We start from the raw sequence: 24,334 nt of genomic DNA, 5'->3' as shown, positions 1-24,334 counted from the left end.
GATGTAGTCCACTGACTAGAGATTCTGGTCCATTTTGTAAGTAAACACGTCTGAGAACCTGCTATTATCAGAATACGATGCAAAATGACAGACGGCCAAACACACACTTGCTCTCCGGTCTAACTTCAAACGTGCCAGATTATCTCATTTTACAGTACTCACCATTATGGTTTTTTTTTTTTATAAAAACACAAGATTCTTTGCCTTCTAAGTATATGCTGCTGTAAAACACATGCACTGGTGTGTTTTAAAAGTGTCTGAAACGTCGTAATGTAGTGTGCTGTATTTGAGTGACTGCTGTAGTGAGGATGTGTGCTGCTGAATATAAGGCACTGTATAAGATGAGTTATCAGCTGTATTACTCTTAGAAAATTATGGGAGAATGTAAGAAATTACTATTGCCCTCTGTTGTGTACACGAGCCGTGGATCAGACCACTGAAATGCGTGTGACATTTACATTATTGGCTTTCCACTGTGCTTGTTCAGGTCAGGAAGATGCAATGTTTAAATCAACTGAGTTGACATTCAAGGAAGCAGCAGAAGGAGTTTATTTGTTTTTGTACCTTCCACCAATAGGCATCACTATATTTCATCATTAAGCTACAATTCATCATCGCTGTCTCAATATTGATGTTGTGTAAGGCTGATTTTTGATTATTTATGGTATTATTATAATGTTTCTTATCAAATACATGGAGCAACTTTTACACAGAGACAGAATGATGTCATGGGATGTCCATCAGATGCTGAGAAAGTAAATAACATTTAAAATGATCCCACAAAGATCCTGTTCAAAGAATTTGTATCATTTATGGATCAAGTCTGAGAGATGCTCTCACACAAAGCAGTATGTTTCATCTAGCCATTATCATCTATCATCTAGCCATTATCCAGTGTTTCAAACTTCCAATATGTTCAACTTGGTGTTGGAGCTATGGTAACTGTCTCGTGACATTTTATTGGCTGAATGCAAATCATTTCATAGAATTTTTTTTTACTTCAAAAATATGAATTCATTAAAGTGAGACACTTTTTTAACCATATGCTAGTATACCTGTGTGTGTCCGTGTGTGAGAGAGAAATTTTTGTTCACAGCCAGTTTTAAATGCACTTTTTAGATTGGTATGTGTATTTGTGACAGTTTCATTCCTTATACTTGAACCTGAAAGCGCTATAATTTAAAAAAGCATTAAAGTGTGTAATTGCACATCACCTCCTGTGTGTATTTATAGCCAAGCAGCTATAGCGTGTGATAAGCGAGGGGTGTGGAAAAAGCACATGCAGTTTCAGTGGTAAAGGATAAGTGTATATGGTACAGGAAGGTTATGCAAAGCTATAGTAAAATTTAGCTTAGCCTCCCTTAGTCACCCTTATCTCACACTCATGATCATTTCATGCTTTAAGGTTTTAAAGGAAGTCTGAGGAGAGTGCTTGTTCTTTTCTGTCACGGTTCCTCTTACCAAAGAGCAGTGGGTGTGGGTCAGGCACTGCCTTGCTGTACAAATACTCTTTCATGCTGTCCACATTAGTGACGTCCGGAATCCAACACACGTGTGTGAACACAGACACTTTTCTGGTGAGCAGCAGTGTGTTGATTTCCTGCTATGAAAGCTTGGCTCTCTCTGCACAGCAGCTTTAAATGGCACTCCAGTGTGCAGCTGCTCTCCTCCACAGCTTCCTGTGTGCTGAGATGGAGAGCTGAGCCTATACAATTCTCACTGATCACTCAACTCTCACCCTCGGCATCCGGCTGCCATTGTGACTCCAGCCGATTGCTTTATAAAATTAGCAAGGGTACTGCTGATGTTTCTCATTCAAAATTTTTGCAGCAAAAAAGGTTTTTTCCCCCTAACATCTGACATTTTCATTTCCACCTTGACATCTTTTCCAGCGCTGGAATATTTGCAGTTTATTGCTATAATTCAATATTATTTCAGGATATTTATTATACACTGAAAGTTAATACTTGTTCTCTTGCCTAATTTCATTTTCACAAAGAAACATACTAGTCACTCCTTACATTTTTATTGTTCATTAAACTACCCATCTTTGTAAATCACAGTGTCATTAACAGCAACCTTCTTCTGCTACACAATGTAGTTAAACACTACACATCTGTGACCCTGGATATGAACAAGATACAAGCCTGCAGTGTGGAATTGAGGATGTCCCTGGCCCTGCTTCCGCAAAGTACACTAAGTTTTAGTAACTCAGACTCTTACACAATGAGGCATCTATTTTGGCTCCCTAGATAAATTCATTTCAATTTATTAACAGGATGTTTTACATTTAATTACTTCTTTCATAAGCAAACTAGATAGTGCTAATCTTACAAAGCCACTTCATAGATAACTAGCGGTGGCCAAATGATCCAGAGATACTGGTAAATTTTCTTTAGAAGCTTTAGGTACGTAAGAGGTATTGAAAGTAGTTTTTCCACATGAGAACTTGACTTTTTTTATGTATGTTTAAAGCTAGGAACCTTTTTATTTTCACTCGAGTAGAATCTAGAAACTGGCTTAATTTTCGGCTGATTTTCTCAAAGATGAAAGCTTCTGCCTGCCTAGCTCATCGAGAGCATGTGAGACCGAAGTCATGTGTTTATATATAAAACTGGCCTCACTACAGCCTGTTGGTTAGCAGTGATAAATTTACTTTGTTTCATATGTCCTTCAAAGACAGCTTATAAACTACACTACATGGGCAACAGTATGTTCACCCGTGACCATCCCACCCATACATGGTTGTTGCCACAGTTACCCAAATTAACTTCAGAATTTTTCTGAAAACAAGTATGCTTCCATGTGTATCTAACAACTGCATGAAAACTAATTCTGCTAATAATTAGATGAACGTGTTTACATGCGATTCAGTATCCTGATACTTCATAGCTTTTACATTGGACTTCTTAATAAACCCATTAAAAAGAAGAGTGTTCTGTAAAACCGTAGAATTCCCTGCTTCTTATGTTTGTCCTGTTGTGTTTGAGGTGATTCCTGTATCAGGTGGAAGTCTACTCTCACTTAAGTTGTTAAAACTGCTTATGAATAGATGTTCTGAATATTATGAAAATAAAAAAGCAGCAAGCTAACAGACATGCTGTATATATTGGATTTTTTTGGTTCTTGTTTATATAAGATATCCTGGTGTGCTGTTTATGCTCAAAACATACAAAGCATGCTCAGTGTTGTATCTGACGTACGATAAGTGCTTAAAACGTGGAAAAACTTATGCTGCCCCTTGTGCAAGTTCCCCACTTGATTACAGGCCACGAAACACTGCAGTGCCTCCACTGAGGTCTCCTAGATGTAGCGTTAGTGAGTGTGTGTATACAGTGGTGCTTAAGTGAGCTACAGCCACACACACACACACACACGTCTAAGTGTTGTTTTGTCTGTGTAATTATGTATTGTTATGTTTAGAGTAGTCACTTCTTTTTTCTTTTTCCTTTTTTATATACTAGCACCATGTTTATACTCACAGCAGCTTAACTTTGCCCTCTAAAGACTCGGAGGTGATTCAGCTTGACTTGTGTTTTATGTTTATTTATATATTTATTACCAGGGTTAGTGCTTAATTAACCTTGAACAAGTTTTTAATCCTAATGGCATCTGTGCACTTAGTACAGAGTAAAGCTTTTCTAATTACTTACAGCCTACAATTATACTGAGCTTATTTTCACAAATATGGCAAGTATTGAACCCCCACCCCACCCACCCACACACACACACACACACACACACACACACACACACAAACACGTGTTTTTTTTAACCTATATGCTAAACTTTATATGGCATGTGTTTTTGAGTTACACATTCATGCTGCTTGTGTTTATTAATCCATAGTTAGTTTATCTCTCTCTCTCTCTCTCTCTCTAACCATGTAAAATAAATACGTTTATTTCACTGTAGAGAATGCCTAGAAGAAGTCCTAAGTATGAGAAAAACCCTATTTAGATTGCATTTATTTATTAGACCTAAATCTATAATACACATTTTTTTACAGGTCTCCTCTGTTATTAAAACTTTCACAACCAGACAACGATAAATTTAGCACAGGGGGAGCGAGCTTATAACCGGGTGATTTTTCTCTCAACCTCAGACGTTTGCGTCACATGGTCATGTGATCATGCTCCATTCACAGGATGGCACTCAAGCGATCGAATAGGCACTGGAGCGTAGAAGAGATTCCGGTTTGGGGCACAGACAGCAAAAAACACAGACATTGCTGATCTGGATCAAACCACATAATAGCATTTGTAATATAGGAAATTATAATAATATAGGAAATTTATTTTTGTCTTAATCCTGTGCCAATTCAACTAAAGAAGAATTTAGCTCAAATGTTAAAATGAATCATTTAAGGCAATATTCTGCATACATTTGTCCTGTATTACCCTACATATTACTAAATGTGGGCAACACGGTCCTATATGCATTTCACACACGTACACAATATATGCATTGCTGCCTCACAGCTCCAAGCTCCATGGTTTGATCCTGACCTTGGGTTTCTATGTGTGTGTCGTTTCTCCTCCTTCTCAGAAGTTGTTGGACTGGACTCTGGGTGTGTATAAGTGTGTGGTTGGGTAGTTGCATGGTGGACCAAGGGTGAACTTCTGCTCTACTCTCAGTGTTCCCAGGATAGACTCTGGGTCCACTGTAACACTGACCGCTCACCAGTGCACTCAGATCCACTTCTCTGCTCATCCAGTCTTTTGCACAGCATTCAGCTGAGATTTTGAAGCTGTAAACCCGTACCCACAACCCTCCTCTCCATGCATATACCTTTATGTTGATCTTCACAGAAGTATAAGACAAGTCAACTCCCGCATGCTGAGGGTGCATGAGATTCTTTGTCATGTTAACCCTCAGCTCTCTCTCTGTAATGCAGCCCAGCTGTGAACAAACACCACCTGAAGTCAACTTGCTCGCCTTCCTCCCACTTTTTTTAAAAAGTGTATTTTTCATCTTTTGCTTTTCTTCTAATTCTTCATCTTTTTCCACAATTTCCTTTTGCATCTTTGTCTTTCATTCTCACCCTGTCTCATGTTTCTGCTTGCCAGTCTATTTTCCTCTGTGCTGCTGAGGAAGTCTCAGCATGTGCCTGTTTTCCATCTTCTTTCCCTGTATTTAGCAGCCACTTTTTCATTCTGCCAAGAACAAGTCCCACACATTTGTGTGTGTGTGTGTGTGTGTGTGTGTGTGTGTGTGTGTGGCCTTGCACCCTGTTTAATGGGCACAATGCCCTGTTATATCTGGCACTAAGGCTGCCCCTTACTGTGTCCTGCAGCACATCACCACTAGTGGCGTATCATGTGATTATAGCAGCAGCTGCTGGTGGGCAGTGCTAGCTCTCCCATAATGCTTTAGGCTCACTGAGGGATGTGCTTATCTGGCAGAGGGTCTACCAAGCTTTCCTAACCCAAGCATACAGTGTACAGTTAATGTTGGTGAGCGTTCACACTTCACATTGATGCAGTTGTTTATACTGTTTGTGTAACATAAAACTGAAGAACTGATCTGTCTGATAAAAACTTTCAGACCGTTTTCCAGTTCAGAAATCAGATGTATCTCTGGTTATAAACATTTATCTCTGGTATACAAATTATTGTATGATTTTCATTGCTATAGCAACAAGCTGGTCTTCATATATTCGGTTCCTACTGCATGCTGGTTGACCCTTTTGAGTTGACCCACAGCTTCCACTGAGAACATTTGAGTGGGTAAATGGGAACTGCTGCACCCTTCACACAGCACATCAGAGCGACAATTCAAAAGATTGTTTAGTGACAAAGGGAAAAAGCGTGGTGGGGATTTTTTTGTGGGGAGGCGGTGGCGGGGGTACATGGTGTCTTTATACATACAGAACATGTGAGCAGACACACAGGAGCGCTTTGTTGTAGACGGAGACATGTATAGTGATTGAAATCGATGTAATGACTCAGGGAGATTAAAGGCTGTCTGAGTGATAAAGCCTTACTCAGCGTTATTGCCTTTCCTTTATTTGGACATCTAAGAGTCTCTTGAAATCACATGCCCACTCGCTCTCAACTCTACTGGTCAGGTTATGTAACTGCATTTTTCTATTTTAATATAGAATGTTTTGTTTCTTTTTTAAGCCCTTCTGTTTTTTAGTATTACTATTTATCCGTCTCGTTACTACCTAGCATCACATTATTCTCAGACAGAGTAACTGAGAGCTGTCAGGTTTTTGTAGAGGCAGCAGATGCAAGAGGAGGTTTTTATTGCATAAAGTGCAGAACAATCAACAAGAAGATACAAGCAGACTATGGACTAGGGCTGTCAAGACAAAAGCTTGACAGCGAGACACAGGAACTACTAATAATGGCGCTTATCAGGGTGAAACGAGACACAGGTGCAAGTGACTGAAAACATCAGCAGGGAAGTTTACTGGAACATCCTCTGCATGTTCACCATCATTTTATCACTGATCAGTTACTGTACTTTATGTCTCATGTCTGTACTACAGGCTACATCACACTACGTTTACTAAGATCCCTAAGAGCGGTTTTCTAATTTGTATTTGCAAGGGCATTACACTGTGTGCACAATTATTAGGCAAGTTGTATTTTTGAGGATTACTTTTGTTATTGTACAGCTACAGTGCTCTTGGTCAATCCAAAATGTTAAACCCTCAAACTTGAACATTTAAGTAGTAAAAGTGAAGTTTTGGCTTTCTTAAGAAAATATCTATATGTACACCGTTATTAGGCAGCTATTAGTGTGTAGAATTATTATGCAATTAAATGAAAAACAAAGATGTTCCCATCTCACTTGTTTATTTTTACCTGTTAAAGTAAGAATATAAACTCAAAATTTACAAATAAACATTTCTGAAATTTCAAAAGAAAAAACGCTCAGTGACCAATATAGTCACCCTTTTTTTCGATAACAGTCAAAAGCCTTCCATTCACGGAGTCAGTCAGTTTCTTGATCTGGTCAGAATCAACTTTTTGTGTAGCCGCAACCAACAGCCTCCTAGACACTGTTCTGAGAGGTCTACAGTTTACCTTCACTGTAAATTTCCTGCTTAAGAAGGGCCCAAAATTTCTCAATAGGGTTTAAGTCAGGTGAAGAAGGGGGCCCTGTCATTAGTTTTTCATCTTTAAGGCCTTTACTGGCCAGCCACGAAGTGGAGTACTTTGATGCATGTGGTGGAGCGTTGTCTTGCATAAAAATCAGTCTTCTTGAAAGATGCCACTGTACCACTGCTTGGAGAAAGTGTCTTCTAAAAATTGGCAGTAGGTCTGAGAGTTCCATGGAAAAATGGAGAGGTCCATTTTCAACCTGAAAAGGTCAAACTAGCTCATCTTTAATAGTACCTGCCCATACCAGTACCCCACCTCCACCTTGCTGCCGTCTGAGTCGAAGTGGAGCTCTGTGTCCGTTAGTGATCCAACCACGGGCCCATCCATCTGGTCCGTCAAGAGTCACTCTCATCTCATCAGTCCACAAAACCTTTTAAAAATCTGTCTTCAGATATTTCTTGGCCCATTCTTGACGTTTCAACTTGCGTGTCTTGTTCAGAGGTGGTCGGGTTTCAGCCTTTCTTACCTTGGCCATGTCTCTGAGAACTGAACACCTCGTACTTCTTGACACTCCAGGTAGGTTGCAGTTGAATATGGCAGCACAGGAGGATAATGGGTTCCTGGTAGCGTCATGTTTGATTCTTCTCAAATCTTTGACGGTTAATTTACGTCTTTTCTTCTCGACACGTTTCTTGCGACCCTGTTGACTATTTGCAACAAAACGTTTGACGGTTCTGTGATCACGCCCCAAAATCAGATATTTCAAGAGTGCTGCATCCCTCTGAAAGACTTTTTACAATTTTTGACTTTTCAGAGTCAGTTAAATCACTTTTTTGGCCCATTTTTCCTGAGGAGAAGAACCTGCCTAATAATTATGCGCACCTTGATATAGGGGGTTGATCTCCTTAGGCCACATCCTCCCTCGGTACACAAATGCACATCACCTCATATGCATTAAATCCAATAAGTATTCAAGTTTATACAGCTTGGAGTTGGAAATTATGGATAAAATGATATGGTCAAAATAATCACTTGCCTAATAATTGTGCACACAGTGTAATTGTGGGTGTGTTGCAGGTGATCTGCAAAGATTAATAGGCTGAGTGACATTGTGTGCACAGTAAGAGGTGGAAGCAATATTTAAACGAAATTTTTTTTGCATGTGCTATTTGTTGTTTACGCTCAAAAAGTACACTAAACTGAAACTGAAGAATAACAGTGATTAAAGGCCTGAAACGTGCCAGAAACCTGTTCCTAATACAAGCTGAATGTGGACATAAGTGTACATGATGTGATTTTGATGCGTATTTAGTCAGTAAGGCTTTTTAATGAACCTTTTATGGCTCTGTTTAAACATTCACTGAAGTATTCTGGAAGTGCCGTGAATAACTAACGTGAAACCAACTTTACTGCAGCAGTAATAAGGCATCATTCAAGGGAATATGTACCATTTTGATCGTTTAGACACTAAGGTACGATTCAGATACGTTTTCTCATTATTCAGTCTCCGTGAACGGTTGAATTTTTTTCTTTCACAAAATTATCTGGAGATCGCTAAAAAAATGTATATCATGCCCTTTGGTCGTATTAATTTGACCACATAAATGCTGTTCCCAAAGTTACTTTTACTTCTACAGATGTTCCATTAATCTTTAGGGCAAAATATAGAGTGGAGATTATATGCAATTAGATTAACAGTCCATATTCATTATAGTACACTTTGTGTGTGTGTGTGTGTGTGTTTGTGTGTGTGTGTGTGTGACACTGTACTTCTGACTGAAGCAGTATGGAGTCCAGGTTGCATTAGAATGGAGTGAGGCTGTTGTTCCTCAGGCTCTGGCAGTAAAGCAGCTTTGGGCTCTGTGCCATCTGTTTCCAAAGACTAAGCTAAGGGGAAACCCGGGGCCTTCTCACTCTGGAATTAGCAGGATCATGTGATAATGTGCCCCTTTAATATGTGTCCTTTCCTGCTCCGTCGCCGAGCGGCATCACTGTGCAGATCAGAGACACGAGTGTTAGCATCGAGGCAGAAGGGAGTTGTACATGTGGGAACTATAATGGAGATGTTTAGTCTTCCTGCCCCGCCTACTGTTAGCCCTTTTTACACTTTCCCTTCTGCAGTTGTTAAACATTATAATATGGGCTTCCAGTGAATGTTTGTTTTTTTATTTTTATTTATTTTTTTGATACATTAAATAGTTCAGTTCACTTTAACAAAGCAGTCGACTGCCATCAAGTCGAACTGCCCTTCATCAACCTTTTGGTAAACTACAAATTAATTCTTGGCTGTGATTACTGAAGAATGGAAAAGACACTGCGAAGAGTCTAATGAGCTTCATCTATGCTAAATAAAAATAAAACAGTCAAAATATGCCTTGTATTTATTTTTTTATTTTGACAACGATGGTGCTGCTGTTCTAATCTAAACAAGGCCACTGCAGTAACAGTAACACTGTCAAGTCATCAGCAATAGTAAGATGGTCAAAAAGTTATGATACATCTTGTAGGTAATAAGGAAACAAAGTGTACAGAGAAGATACAGGAAGATTTTCTTTCTTTCGTAACTCCTTTATTACATCAAGCTGATTAAAGTTGTGTTTTGTGGTTGATGAAAGAGGGCTGCACAGAAAAATCAAAAATTGCTTGTGATTAGCTTCTTAAGATTGTACTACATGACCTTACATAAACACACACACACACACATACACACACACACATACACACCCACACACATACACACACACACACACACACACACACACGCCTACACAGAAATTGTTTGTACATCTAGAACATCTGCTTGTAATAAAGAAGGAACAAATTTGTTCTGAACCAATATTTTATATTTGGCCCTACATATGGAATTATGAATTATAAAACAAATGTCTAAATTAATGAAATAAATAAGCGGGACGAGTGAGCTGTTGCTGCACATGCCATTTTTCTCTAAAGCTGCCAGTGATGCATTACTCATAAGAGAGATCATCACCAAGTGACTTATTAGGATGCCAAGACCACGCTGCTCAATCTGTTTAATGGCAACAAATAACACCAGGGTTTTGTATTAAATAGTAGTTATTTGGCTCAGGATTACAGCTAAAGCGGTCCAAATATATCATTCGAAATTCAGACGAGCCGTCATTCACGGACATCTAACATTACATTTTTGCTATCATACTCTCTTCTTCTAATGTTTAGTAAGTACCCATATTGTTCCCTACACACTGGTGCAAGAATTGATCTCATTTCAAACCCACATTATAAAGTCTGGATGATTGGCTGATGCACTGAAAACATTCATGCAGGTGGATTTCAAAAGTAAATATTCAATTATCCTTGTCGGAGATACCGAGTAGTGACACAGCGAGACAACAAACACCCACACAAGTATACACACACATACACACATACACAAGCCAAGAAATCAAATCAAGCCCTTGTCAAAGTTCCCAAACATCATTGTACATCTCTGTCACCCCCAAAAATAAAATCAGTTACAGGAGGAGCAGTTCATCAAGAGGAACCGTGTAACACACATACACTCTAATTAGAGGTTTAGACTCATGAGAGGCTACAGTAATCCTCCTCCTACTGAATCTGTGCCTGCCTTCTGTCTGACAGCGTGACCCAGTCAAGAGTCTGTGAAGTGTGTAGCCCTGTGTCATTGTGTTACTGCCTCACTTTTCTTCTTCCTCTCAAGCTAAATATACATACATTCTCAATCCTAAATTTAGCCTCTTCCACTATCCATCTCATACATCTTTTCATGCTTAAAAACCACTTGCTTTAGCATATCCTCGAGCTGCTCTAGAGTTGGGTCCACTTATTAATAGTTATATTAAAGCAGTTATTACATTGTGTGTGTGTGTGTGTGTGTGTGTGTGTGTGTGTGTGTGTGTGTGTGTGTGTGTGTGTGTGTGTGTGTGTGTGTGTGATGGATGGATGAAAGAGATGTGTGCAGACCCACAGGCCTGGATTACACACTCACACCAAAGCAAAAGCAACAATTGCTCAAATATTTAGATGGCAGAGGAAGGCAGTGACACCATGTCTTGGACTTGCTGCTCAGGTCCTTCCCGGATTTGTTTTATGAATTTCAATTACACCACTGCCTCTGTGGTAAAAGCGTGTCACTAAAGCCAGACCTCTGTAGCCATAATTACATTCGCTGTGTTCATGCTGAGAGCGAGATCTGAGGCTGTCTGCTGCGTTGGTGTAAAAATGTTGAGCTATGAAAATGTACACAATAAAAGGATGCCAACGCTGAATCCAGCTTCTAACCTCACGTGTCTGTCTGTGTCTTTCTGATCCAGGGGCCCATTTAGCGTGGTGAGGAGATGTATCAACAGAGAGACGGGCCAACAGTTTGCAGTGAAGATTGTAGACGTGGCGAAGTTCACCTCCAGCCCTGGCCTCAGTACAGAAGGTGAGAATAAAACACATACATTCACACTTTTGCTTTAAAGTGTTCTAAAACTCAGGCTTCCGAGTAGCACAACGAAAGAGCATTCACCCTTTTATTAGGAGACAGCCAAGAACCAAGAAATAAAATTCGACCATTTTCTCTCTCCCCTGTCAATCACAGTGGCTCGATCTAATTTGAGTTGACTGTAGGGTGGGATTTATCAAGACCAATTTGGGGAAAGGTTTTTTTTTTTTTTTGCTTGTTTTTTTTCCATCTGTTTTGTTTGCTGATTCTGATTCTTTTTTTGTCTTTAAAACCTTTTGTTGGTACATTTGCTTAAAAAATGACAGAATGATGCACTTGAAAAAGTAGTGATGAAGAAAAAGGCTTTGGTGTATTTTTACGAATTATATAAATCACATAGAACATAACAATGTAAATTCGGACTAGATTATTACTAGTTAGCTAGTTAGGTATTGTGGTCTGCCAGATCACGTGTGGGTGTGTATGCATGTCTCTGAACATATGTATTCATCTATATTCATGCATCCTGGGATTTCTAATAAGGATAAAAGTTTTATGCTCCAATTTATCAGTTTCTACTTTAATGTACTGTAATAAGGTACATTCCATCTAAATTGTGTCTTCTCAGCAGGACTTTGCGTGCGAAGAGCTGACTGAGCTACTGATCCTACACTAGAACACACACTTAGTCTCCTGCCATTTCATTTCCAGGCTGCCAAAACCTGCAGTTTAGTCTACTTTTTTATTTTTTTATTTTTTTTCGGAAAATACATCACTCTGATCTCACACTGCGCCTTCTGCTTCCTCTGATAAAACAGTATTCCGCCCAAACAAAAACAATTCTTTTGGAGAAAAGACGATCTAATTAGCTGACTGTAAATGTAGAGTAAAATATTTCTTAATATTCATTCACACTTAATAATTGTAATCATTTTTTTTACCCTTTAACCCCTTTAATGTGGGCTTTAAAAAAATAACCCAGGTGAAGATTTATTTAATCCAACTAGTAACATATATTTAGCTCATAATTTACTTTTACTTTAAATTAAAGGGGTGTCCGTGTGTGTGTGTGTGTGTGTGTGCACGCAGAGTCTGGCTCTGTGCTGTAATTACTCACAGCTCTGACCTTGGCCATCTATCTCTGCATGTGTGTGTGTGTGTGTGTGTTCACCTCATCACCAAGCCAGCACTGTCTCCTCTAATTGTGTTTTGTGGCTCGACTGTGTCTTGTTCATTTAAGTGACTTGTTGCACTGCAGATGCCATTTCATTGTTAGTGTGAGGACCAGATGTGCATAGATACATGTATAATAATGTAGTGATAGAAATGAAGGAGGCTTTTGAGTATTGAGAATGAGCTGTGTGAGTCTGAGAGAGAGAGAGAGAGAGTGTGTGTGTGTGTGTTTGTGTTATCAAGGATTCTAAGAATTTCTGTAAAATGCACTGTTTAGTCAGGTAATAAAGAAGGTAGAATCTAACTTGTTGGTTTTCTAGATCAACCATTATTTCTAACTTTTAGTTTTTAGCACATTTATTTAGTACGTGTGTGAATTATTTTCTTAAAGATGCTTTGTTAGTATTTGACGTGGTCCTCTACAGCACTCTGTTCAAATAGTACGGCTCTGGTTAGTTAGTGATTCTCCATCCAGCCTCCAGGGGAAGGATGCATATTAACTTCAGAGTTAAATGGTTAAAAATAAAAGTTCATTCTTTAACTCATTAAACATGTTTAGACTGAAATATTGCAGTGAGATTAGTGATTATGTTACTAATTTGTTGGTTGATGCTGTATGATTGTTATTCCAGTGGGAATTTAGCACAGCTACAGTCATGTTTATTTGGGGACAAATTTCATACGGGATAACGGTCTGATTTTGCTGTTAGCTCATTAAATACAAAACGGCATGAGACTCTTGTTTGTAGCCACTGTTTCCCGGTGATGTTCAATGCCTTATTAATATGAAATCGAGCTTTGTGTAGATGGCAGACATTACAAGCAAAGTTTCCAAATACAGCGCAGCTGTTTGTCTCTGCTGTGTTGAGTTATGGCTAAGTATAGGCTCAGCCAGTTAGAGATCTGTGAGATGATAGTTTGATAATGAATACGATCTGAAAGCTAATCACTTTTAGTACCGTGTGCAGATGAGGAAAGGATGGTCCTGGGCGGACTGAAGGACTAAAGCACTGCTGCATTGCTATCTTTATGTTTTCAGAACGCAAGAGCTTAACATGGCAGGTATTTAAACAGCATTGTGGCTAATGTAGGAATCCGTTAGCCAAAGTGAAAGTAGTGGAACATGGTGAAATGTCAGAACAAAATAAATGGTGGACGTCACTGAAAATCATGTGTTATTTATTAAGGTTGATATTCAGGGTGAATTTTTCCTTCAAGTGCTGCAGTCGAATCAAATTAATTTTTAAATTACGTGTGAGGTCTCGTTCACTCGCTAACTGTGTGTGCTAGCAGTTGTTTTTGGCTGTTGTAAAGGGAATCTCTTATTGGTATGCAGCGTCAGTGTTTCAAACAGGGTCAAGGAGATAAATTTGTCAGTGTGAAGACTTGCAGAAAAAGTGTTAATGGAGAGCGAAATGTGAGGAGCTCGAGTCAAGAGCTGAGCAGAAGGCGCATCGAGCAGCTAATCCAGTCAGGGGCTTGTGGGAGCAGCTAATGTAAAGAAGCCAGGCAGAATGGAGGACAGAGCAAACTGAAGCAGACAGCGTAGCCATGCACAGACTGGATAAAATAACAAGCACAACCTGGGAGGAATGTTGGAGTGCTAGATGGATGATTAGGATAGATGTTGCTTTCTGTTTTTCTAGCTCGGAGAATTGCATTATATCATCCTGTAGGTTCTCTCATATATAACTGAATGACTCTGTTTTGCTTTGGGGGGGTTTTCCCCTCTATGGCACACATTAAAACATCTCTCTCATAAAGTTCTTCTAAGGAAAAAGCTGCTCAATAATCAACTCGCTTTCCAACGTTTTCAGTCGAAAACTCGGCCAGCTCTTTTTTTTCTGCTTCCTACGGCAAATGAAAAAATCTATTTGTCATAGCGGGGCACACTGGGTGTGTTTTCTTTTCTCTCTGCTCAGTGGCCGAAGCTCTCGGATGCTCTCATTTTCATTCTCTCCATTCTTCAGGCTTGAATAAAACACTCACGAACGGTCTGCCTCCAGCACTGGGTATATTTCATAGACCTCTCTTCTCCTCTCTGGGGCACAAAAGATAAACAGTGAAGGCTTTTACTCAGTTGACTATGTCCTTTCACTGACCCCGTCACTCTGTGCGTTCTTGTTGGTTGTGAGCCAGTGGGGAGTGAACGCATGGAGCCCAGTAATCGAAATCTCAAACAGTGGAATTGACCTGAGAGGAATTGGCCTCGTATGGGACTAGTTTGCTGAAGCACAGTGGGAGGGAGAGCCTGAGAGACCGGGTTCTGTGAAGCCCGAAATCCATCCCTGCTCAGCAAAACAGCCACGTATTAAAGTCCTACAAGCACCATCACTTTCACGGATACTTTGCCCTGCTTTCAGGATTCAGTCCTCTATAATGCACTTTTTTTTGTGACGGCAGAAAGTCTATTCTCTTACTTGTTTGTTGATAATTGTTGCAGAACCAATAACAGACCAGGCCAGATGTTTAACTCTGCTCATCATAGTTGACTTGAAACTTGTTTTTAACCCTGTTTGTCACACCTCTTCATCCTGCCTATTAGCATCGGATCACTCAGTCGATGGTAATGCATGTGCCAATATTATCATATTCATAGTGGCACATGGTTTGCACCTTTCATCTTCACGGGTGTTTCTGTGGCTTTTCATTAGCACTGTTTGAATATTTAATGCAGTTATTAGTGCCTGCGTCTCAGGTTGTGCCAGTGAAGCAGTCTGCTCGGCTTTGCGAACGCTGTGCCTGTGAGCAGGGTCGTTAGAAGGTTGACCCTGAAGAGGTGGCTTCCTTCATATGCACACTGAGACATCTCCAGGGAGTCCAATTCAAATGGATATGCTCTGAATGGATAGATCCAGCTCACTATTTCATTTACTTACCTCTCAGCCTCGCTTACAAAGCTTCACAACGATCTGCTGTAGTCAGCTTATCTAAGAGGCGGAGAAAGGAGGAAGATTGCTGTCTGTTTGTGCCCCATAATCAATGCTTCCTTCTTGTCACATTGAACCAGTTAGGATTTTACAGTAGCTGAGTATGCAGGGCTTTTCAGTGTTTAAACAGACACCCTTATTGAGAAGTACTTCCAAAATAAGTACTTACTTGGTGGCCTCCATGAATGTTAATGTGAAGGATGAAGACTGACATTAAGCTAAAACTCTGGCATTGTGGCCTGTTCACATATTGTACAAATATGTACACAGATGTGGGTTCCCTCCAGATTTCTCTCAAAAACATGCCAGATCTTGGGTGCAGACGAGTTTGTGAATGCCTTCTCAGGATAGACTCTAGATTTAGTGCAGCACTGAAGCCTTTACTGATGATGGGAAAATTAATAAAAAAAAAAACAAATGAATAAATCCCTTGAATACTGTTTGTTTGTTTAATTCATGAAGGTTCTATAAATTACTCGTTTTAGTGGTAAATGATTTCCATCATCTTGCTGCCAGTCAAGAGAAGATTCACCCAAATGAGGATGTGTTCCCTTTTGAATCTGGTTCCTCTCAAGGTTTCTTCCTCTTCCATCTAAGGGTTTTTCCTTGCCACATTCGCCTCAGTCACCTCAGACAATTCACCGATGTTTCGTCTTTGTGTCAGCTCGAGTAAACCAGTCTGCATTAAGCCACAATATCATGTACGTAATGACATGAAGAAAGAAGCAGACTCCTCCTCACACTCTGTATTCTTGGTTATGATCATGACCATCTCAGCAGAACTTGCTAGAGATATTTTTAGTTGTGATGCTGATTTCAATAGAGAAGAGAAACGAGTCACGACAGAAATAGCTGGCAAAAATCTGTCTAATTTCCTCTTCGAAATTAGTTAGAACGGTTAGTTCATGCTGTTTATTGTTGTTACCAGGTCGCATTGGGTTAAACATTCAGATGTCAGGTTTGAAAGACATCAACAGAAAACATATGGAGAAAGTAAATTTGGGCAGTTATCCAAACTTTGTTATTTAAATAGTGTGTGAACTGTATTTAATAATTTACTTTCAAAACATACTCAAGCACTTCATCTGGATAATCTGCTTCACACAGCTTTCACACTTTATAAATTTCTATACGTAGGCATATGGTGTGTACCGTTATTGGCTCCGTCATATTTTTAAGAGCAGGCCTAAAATGGAGGCAAATGGAGCTAATTGATTGAGAACCCTTATTGTATCTTACATTGATGCTGCTTCATTTTTTATAGCTGATAAGTAAAATATATATAAAATGGCTTGCTCCCAAACAAAATAGCTGATGTTAACCAGCAAATTCCACTTATGTTGTCATATAAATTCAAGCCCTAGATCTTCTCCTAGCTGCGACTCCTGTTCCTTGCTGTGTATTAGTGTTGTTCCTCACACCCAGCACAGGCCGTAAAGCTGACTGGTCTTCACATTGCTCATAGCAATTTACCGATTTAAATATGACAATAATAAAAATAAAAAAAAAAATCTTGATGAAATGAGGGTTTTTCTTCTAATTTTAAGTAAATGGGGAACGGGAACAAGTACACTATTATCGAGTGGGACACCTTCATATCCAAGTAGTCATAAATCAAGACAAGTAGACAGGACATGATTCTACTGAAATTCAGGGGTTTTGTCAGGCTTTACAGGATGTATTTATTTATTTATTTATTTATTTATTTATTTATTTATTTATTTTGCCTGCTAGAAATTAGGATGCACACTCTTATCCTGATGGTGGGATTTTTGTCCTGGTGCCTCATCAGATTGTGTACTCTGTCCTACTACACCAAATAGGTGAGGGTCTAAGAATACTACAACTGTAAAGCTACTCATCAATCTGACACCCTGTTAGAGGGAAGTTTATACTAGGTAATGTACCATTTTATCAGTACAAGACTATTGATTCCACCACCTGGCTGCCAGGACAGAGACTAGTCCTGATGCATGTTTTCTTTGTGTCCTGAGGAATGGTGAGTCAAGTCAAGCTCAAAGAGTGTGTGGTGCAGGCTGGGTTTACTAAATGTCTTTAGGATGGTGTGGACTGGTCTGTATTTGAATTTGTTGGGAAGCGCCCGTGTTTTGCTTCTGACACGTTTACCTTCTTTGATCTGGCCATTGAAAATGTCCATTGATGCCGAGATGGAGTTAAAACAACAGTAAATTAATAAATAAATACACCTGATACAGAGGTGGTGCAGCAGAAAAGTATTTTCAGCAGACTGCAAGTTCAAATCCTAACTGTGCCACAATTCACAAAAACTTCTGAATAGGAAGGAAGGCATACCCCATTTCTCCTGTCAGTCACTAGCAAGTTGAGGGCATCTTTGAACGTATGTATGCGAAAGGGTTAGGGGACGTTTCGTCTGAATGTTTTATTCCTCTGAATGCAGCATGTAAACAGTTTGAAAAGATGCAGCTGGCTGGCTGGTGGTTGGTCTGATGGGGGAAGAGCTGCCTGTTGGCTGGGATTTGGCAGATCTCAGGGACTCTGGGAGAAAATAGGAGAATGCAGTCATTAGGCAGCGAGTGGAGTGACTGCACCAAGTGGATTGTGGGAGAACTTTGGGAAATTGAAAACGCATCTGCATTCTGGATCGATTGTAAGGCTATCAGACAGAAGCAGACGTGATGGGAGCATGATGCTGCGTGAGATTGCATGACTGAAGAAGCTCCTGAGAGGCCTCCTTGGAGAGAAATTGAGCAGTGTTTTGGATTTCAGAAACCATCAAGGGAACACTGAGATGTGGGCTGTGGGAAGCACGTAGAATAACAACTACATGACTCGACCTGGCTGTAATTCGCCGTTTTTCTTCCGATATGAATCCATACATGGCTGCTAATCTGGAGAGGGAAATATGCAGCCTTGATGAGAAGGCTGTTAACTGTTTGTTGTGCCTGGATATGCTGTTCTGTATGTAACACACTGATCACCCTGATATGAGTAGCTTTATTCACAGTACTGGCTCGAATGCAGTGAGTTTTGAATGCAGCTGATTGTTAATCATCCTTCATGATTGCTCAGCCTCCTTGCTGTGATGTGTTAATGAGAACACACCTCGTTGCTAAATGTCTAGTGAGTATGTTGATATACATCTTGAGTATATTGTGTTTGGCTGTAAATTAGTAGCTGGTGAAGAGCAAATGTGGGCCTAATCTCCATAAAATTCAAACAACCAGAGTTTGGTGATGTCCTCTTTTAAAAAGCTGGATCCTTTTTTGGGGGAAATTGTTTCTGCTTTCACTTCTCTTCTGCTCCTACAGTATTGTAGCATTGACTCTGTCTTTATACCACAATCAGCCAAGTTAAATAGCTGCTCTTTTATAATGATTCAGTTATATACATAAGATTGGTTGCAAATGATTTTTTTTTTTTTTTATCACAGCTTAATAATCTAAGGAAAGAGAAACTAACTTCAGGAAAGTCTCATGAACTTTCCACGACATTAGCTCTACAGCTCTAGGGGCCTCTTTTGTCAGGGCCACAAGGAGTTTCTTACACAACTCTGCTTATATTCAGCTTTTGAAAAGAGAAAGAGAATTGTGTAGCTGTAACAGGTAAATTATCATTTAATGCATTGGTTATACCACTTCCCGTCCCTTTAGTGAAATTCATAGACAGAAGCCATCTGTTTGTTAAAGCAATGAACAGTGAAACAGTCACTTGAGAACACGGTGTATTTCCTCTAATGGGAGCTGTGACGTTTCATTAATCACGGTGTGTGTGTGTGTGTGTGTGTGTGTATGTTTGTGTGTGTGTATGTTTGTGTGTGTGTGCTCACTTCTCACAGCAAAACCTGATCCCTCTACTGTAACCAGATCACGGTTTTCCCCACATACTCTTTCAGAAGACCATACTGTATCTCTCTCTCTCTCTCTCTCTCTCTCTCTCTCTCTCTCTCTCTCTCCTCTCATTATTGGTCTAGGGCTCAGAGATTACACTTCTTGGTTTACTTTCTGGTTAGTCTTGTCTCATGTTTTTCCTTTGTTTTTCTGCCTCCCTTTCCTCCAGCTCATTCTGCTCAGATGAGACAGACAGGTATTAGCACAGGAAGGAGTATGAGGAAGAGAATAAACACCCAGTGATGGAGTGATGTCTGGGTCTAGCCTCTAGCCTTCTTCTGAGGCATTTAGAGACAAACACACGCACATCTTTTTGAGCTACTGCTTACACACGCAATCGAAGAAAATTACAATCTGCCCTATTCTGCACATGACACCCATGATCTCTAAATGATATGGTCAAGAGCTCTCTCTCTCTCTCTCTCGCTCTCTCTCGCTCTCTCTCTCTCTCTCTCTCTCTCGCTCTCTCTCTCTCTCTCTCGCTCTCTCTCTCTCTCTCTCTCTCTCTCGCCTCCTAATACTCGCTCTTTGCTGCATACTCTTGCACACAAGGCTTACATTTCATTAGCCAATCCAAAATACTCATAATGATTGAGAAATTCTCTTCTGCATGATGATTAAACTTTGCCACAGATTTTGATTCAGGTGGAATGCTTCCCAGAGTTCAACAGCTTTGCATGCCAAAGTGACTGTAGATAGAAAAATTAAAAAAAAAAAAAAACAGTTAATGCAGCCCATTTATCCTACAGCGAGAAAATAGTATGCACATATCCACACTCACACTTTTTCCATGCAGCAGTCTAGAGCCACTCAACCATAAGAGACCCAGTGAGAGCTGTGCAGACGTGTGTGTGTGTGTGTGTGTGTGTGTGTGTGTGTGTGTGTGTGTGTGTGTGTGTGTGTGTGTGTGTGTGGTGTGCTCGTGCACAGAATCAGTTCCAAACTCTGTCTTCTAATTGCTCGGCTGCGGTGCTGTTTTGATGGAATCAGGTTGCGCTTTGGTTAAAAAGCTTGCACTGATTTGAACACAGGATAATCAAGAGTCATGACAGCTTGAATAGTCAATGGTTTGCTTTGAATCATTTGAATTTAAAGGTCTATAAGAGATTATTTCAAGACTTTGTGGCCATTCAGTCAATTGTACAGAGCGTCTCTCTTTTTCCTCTCTCATGTTCTTTGTCCATTTATCTCAGCTCAGACGTACCTGTGCTACTTGCCACCAGAGACGTTAGATTCTGAGGAAGAAATGCAGCCCTTTCCACTTTTTGTGACTTCTTAGTAGGTTGAAAATACCAACGTACATTGTGGTGTGTGTGTGTGTGTGTAGTGGTATTGCATTCAGGAGGCAGTGTGATTGTGGGTGTGTCGCAACCCTTCTTTATTAGTCTTGTCAGGCTGAGTGATGATCTCTATATTCTCATGCCTATATTTTGCATCTCTTGGTTGCGGAGATATTAAAAGTTAATTCAGTTATGAATTGCATTGCGCCTCTCTGGTAAAGCTCACGTTTAACCCCCAAAACTCCAGCAACATGCAGCCACAAACAAATAATAAGTGTTCCTCCAGCTGTAATATACAGGGACCTCAAACAGATGGTGGAGAAGCAAAATTAAATTAAGCTGTGTGGTGATGATGGCTAAAAAACACAAGATCATCTCAGGTCTCAGGTTCATTTTGTATTGGTCATTGTGTGGGCTTATTAAAACTACTGATACACTGCACGTCACATTCACACTTCCTCCTTTTTTTTTTTGCTTTGCTTAAACAGTTGCTTACATTTGCCAGGTGTAGCTGTGCCAGATAAAGTGGGGCAGTGCTCCTGGGGACAGGAGAAGAACAGCTGTGTGTGTGTGTGTGTAAAAGAGATTGTGTGTGTAAGAGTGTGTGTGTACAGTACATGTTGTCGGAGGATAAGAGTTATTGTTCAGATATTAGAAGCTCGCCTTCAGTTCAGCTTCTGTTCTCCTCTGTTACAACCAACCTGTTTGTCACTCTGAAAAATGACTGCAGCTTATTCACCTCTGACTAAAGCTTCACACTCAGGGGTGTGTGTGTGGCATGGTTGGCATGTCCAGCTTGATGCTCCTGAGAAGACTTCTGTGGAGAGACTGACTAAAGAGTGTTACTCCATAGCTATATTTGAGATGATTTCACCCTGCAAATCTCAACTCTGTGCTGATCTCAACGAGTCTTGTCCAAACCCGAGTGCTATCTTCACTGCGATATTACTCTAGTCCTCTTCCAGACACACACACACTTGCTGCTGGCAACAGGATATCTCCACTGAGTCCACTCGCACAATTAGCACTTTTAGCACCCGGTCTACCAGAGTTAATCTTACCAGAAGACAGCAGAGTGTCTGTGTGTGTGTGTGTGTGTGTGTGTGTGTGTGTGTGTGTGTGTCTGTGGGTGTGTCTGTCTGTGTGGGTGTGTCTGTCTGTGTGGGTGGGTCTGTCTGTGTGGGTGTGTCTGTCTGTGTGGGTGTGTCTGTCTGTGTGGGTGTGTCTGTGTGAGTGTGTCTGTCTGTGTGAGTGTGTCTGTCTGTGTGGGTGTGTCTGTGTGTGTGTCTGTGTGTGTGTCTGTGTGTGTGTCTGTGTGTGTCTGTGTGTGTGTCTCTCTGTGTGTCTGTCTGTGTGTCTCTGTGTGTGTCTGTCTGTCTGTGTGTGTGTGTGTCTGTCTGTGTGTGTCTGTCTCTGTGTCTCTGTGTGTGCGTCTGTGTGAGTGTGTCTGTGTGCATCTGTGTGTGTGTGCGTCTGTGTGTGTGTGTGTGTGTCTGTGTGCATCTGTGTGTGTGTCTGTGTGCGTCTGTGTGTGTGTGTCTGTGTGCGTCTGTGTGTGTGTCTGTGTGTGTGTGTGTGTGTACCCACACATAAAGGCTGTGTTTTTTTCCTTCATGCACAATATGCTCTATATTAGATAAGAACTTTTGTAATATCAAACTATTCTTTGTGTTCAGTTCCATCAGTGTGCTGTGCTCATGAGCGGATTTACACATCTGCAAGGTAGAGTTTGAGTACCAAGTGCTCATCACAGTCAGTCACACTCCTCTTATAGTCAAGCCTTTACACTTGCATGTGATAAACATGATCCCTGTTATAATCACTGCACAGAGCTACAGGTGTCAAAAACAGCAGCTCATACAAGGTTTATTGTATCTGATTCCATTATAAAGCTCTCTCTAGCCCAGCCTACTCCATTACATCCAGCTTGAAGTGAATGACTGATGAACCTTAAATAGCGAAGAGAGGAGAGGAAGAGACATTCATCTTGTTTTATGGCATATCAATACCGAATAAGTCAGCAGGCCGGTGATCCAGTGATGCTTGCTCTGTAGTCTTTTATAACTCCTCTCTCATACAGACATGGGCTCTGTGAATGGTTGCTATACGATTATCCCCTATGTCATTTTTTCCTATTCTGCAAGATCTGTTAATTGGCATTAATCCGTAATGATAAAAACATTCATACCTAATCTGTTTGGCACTGCTTTCCAAATGTTCACAAAAGGATGGGAATATCTGACAGTTTGGACCTTGTGTTTAAAGGCCTACGAGTGGGTTTTAACACATCCCTCATTGTTTTGCTGCTCTGTTCATCTGTCAGTACGATGAGTCAGCATTGAGTCAGTGTGTATTATTTAACTCTGCCTCTTAAGAGGTCATTCGCACAATATTGTGTTCTTATTGTACAGAGCTGCTACAGAGAGCTGCAATAAACATGCTCAATATATTGAATACAACACCACAAATGACACCTCATTCTGATACCTTCCATTATTCTGTTCTTAGTTTTGCTAAGAGAATACCTAATGGTTTACTGCTCTAGTATGTGTACATGAAGGGGAAGCCACAGTGATTTTTCTTAATAATTAATTAAATAAAAACTTTTTTTTTGCATTTTTCCCTCCGTTGTATTTTCAAATGTTTGTCTATACACAGAAATGCAGAGAGCCAATCAAATTGCAACCATAGGTTCCCACATCATGCAGCCAGAAAAGTGTGCAAAACGCATCAGATGCCCTGTAGCTCATAAGCTGTGCATCTGCTGCTGAAAAGAAAAATAGATTCAAATCCCCAGGGAGCCAAAATCCATGATTGGTTCACACTAGAGCAATGGTGCTCTTGTTGGCTGCAAAATACAAGTGAAAAGCATGAATAATAATCCAATCTGTACTTTACTAGTGATTTGCTTTCTCCCTGTTTGATATAAATGGGGCGCTCATAATCTTGCTGGACAGTCTCGTTGAGTGAAGGAAAACAAGGGGGTAAAAGCTAACCTAGCACCAGCCGTAAACGCAAGTCACCTGGTGGCAGAACAAATATCTATTTACAAATATTTAATGTCATTTCACTTGGCTGAAGAAAGCTCCTGCTCCTGTGTATTCACTGTGTACATAAGCTAACACCTAATCTAATGCTATACGATTCCAGTGGGCTTTTATAACTATTACTTGTCACACTGTAGATGATCCCAAAAAGAATTCTGTAACAAACTGCGATAATGTGTTCTTAGACCAAGTTAGCGTCTATCTTCAGCACAACAGCGCAGGCCTATAGCTCTTTACATTGTAGTTACACATCATCATAATATAAAAACTCAGATAATAAGCAGAGCCTTCGTATGCTCACACCTGGAAGCTGTAATTCATCCTGTTTCATGTCGCATCCCCTTGTTGCCCCATCACAATACAACTTTGAGTTATTTCAGAGACGTCTGCTAACACAATTTAACAAACTGCTTCTTTTAAGATTTTATTTGTCACAAACAACGTGATATATATATGTGTGTGTGTGTGTGTGTGTGTGTGTGTATATATATATGTATATATGTATGTGTGTGTGTGTGTGTGTATATATATATATATATATATATATATAT

General features: G+C 40.1%; 1 protein-coding gene across 2 annotated transcripts in view; it reads left to right on the top strand.

Annotated features, from left to right (window-relative positions):
• caska (calcium/calmodulin-dependent serine protein kinase a) overlaps positions 1–24,334 on the top strand; it is a 126,510-nt gene that overhangs the window by 55,890 nt on the left and 46,286 nt on the right. For both annotated transcript variants that reach the window (XM_060876354.1, XM_060876353.1), the window contains exon 2: positions 11,369–11,481. In XM_060876354.1, the coding sequence (XP_060732337.1) occupies positions 11,369–11,481 (113 nt within the window). The remainder of the gene's footprint in view (positions 1–11,368; positions 11,482–24,334) is intronic.

This window comes from Tachysurus vachellii, chromosome 8, assembly GCF_030014155.1.
Source record: "Tachysurus vachellii isolate PV-2020 chromosome 8, HZAU_Pvac_v1, whole genome shotgun sequence".
NCBI classification, from domain to species: Eukaryota; Metazoa; Chordata; class Actinopteri; order Siluriformes; family Bagridae; genus Tachysurus; species Tachysurus vachellii.
This window is presented reverse-complemented; position numbering and strand designations above follow the sequence as displayed.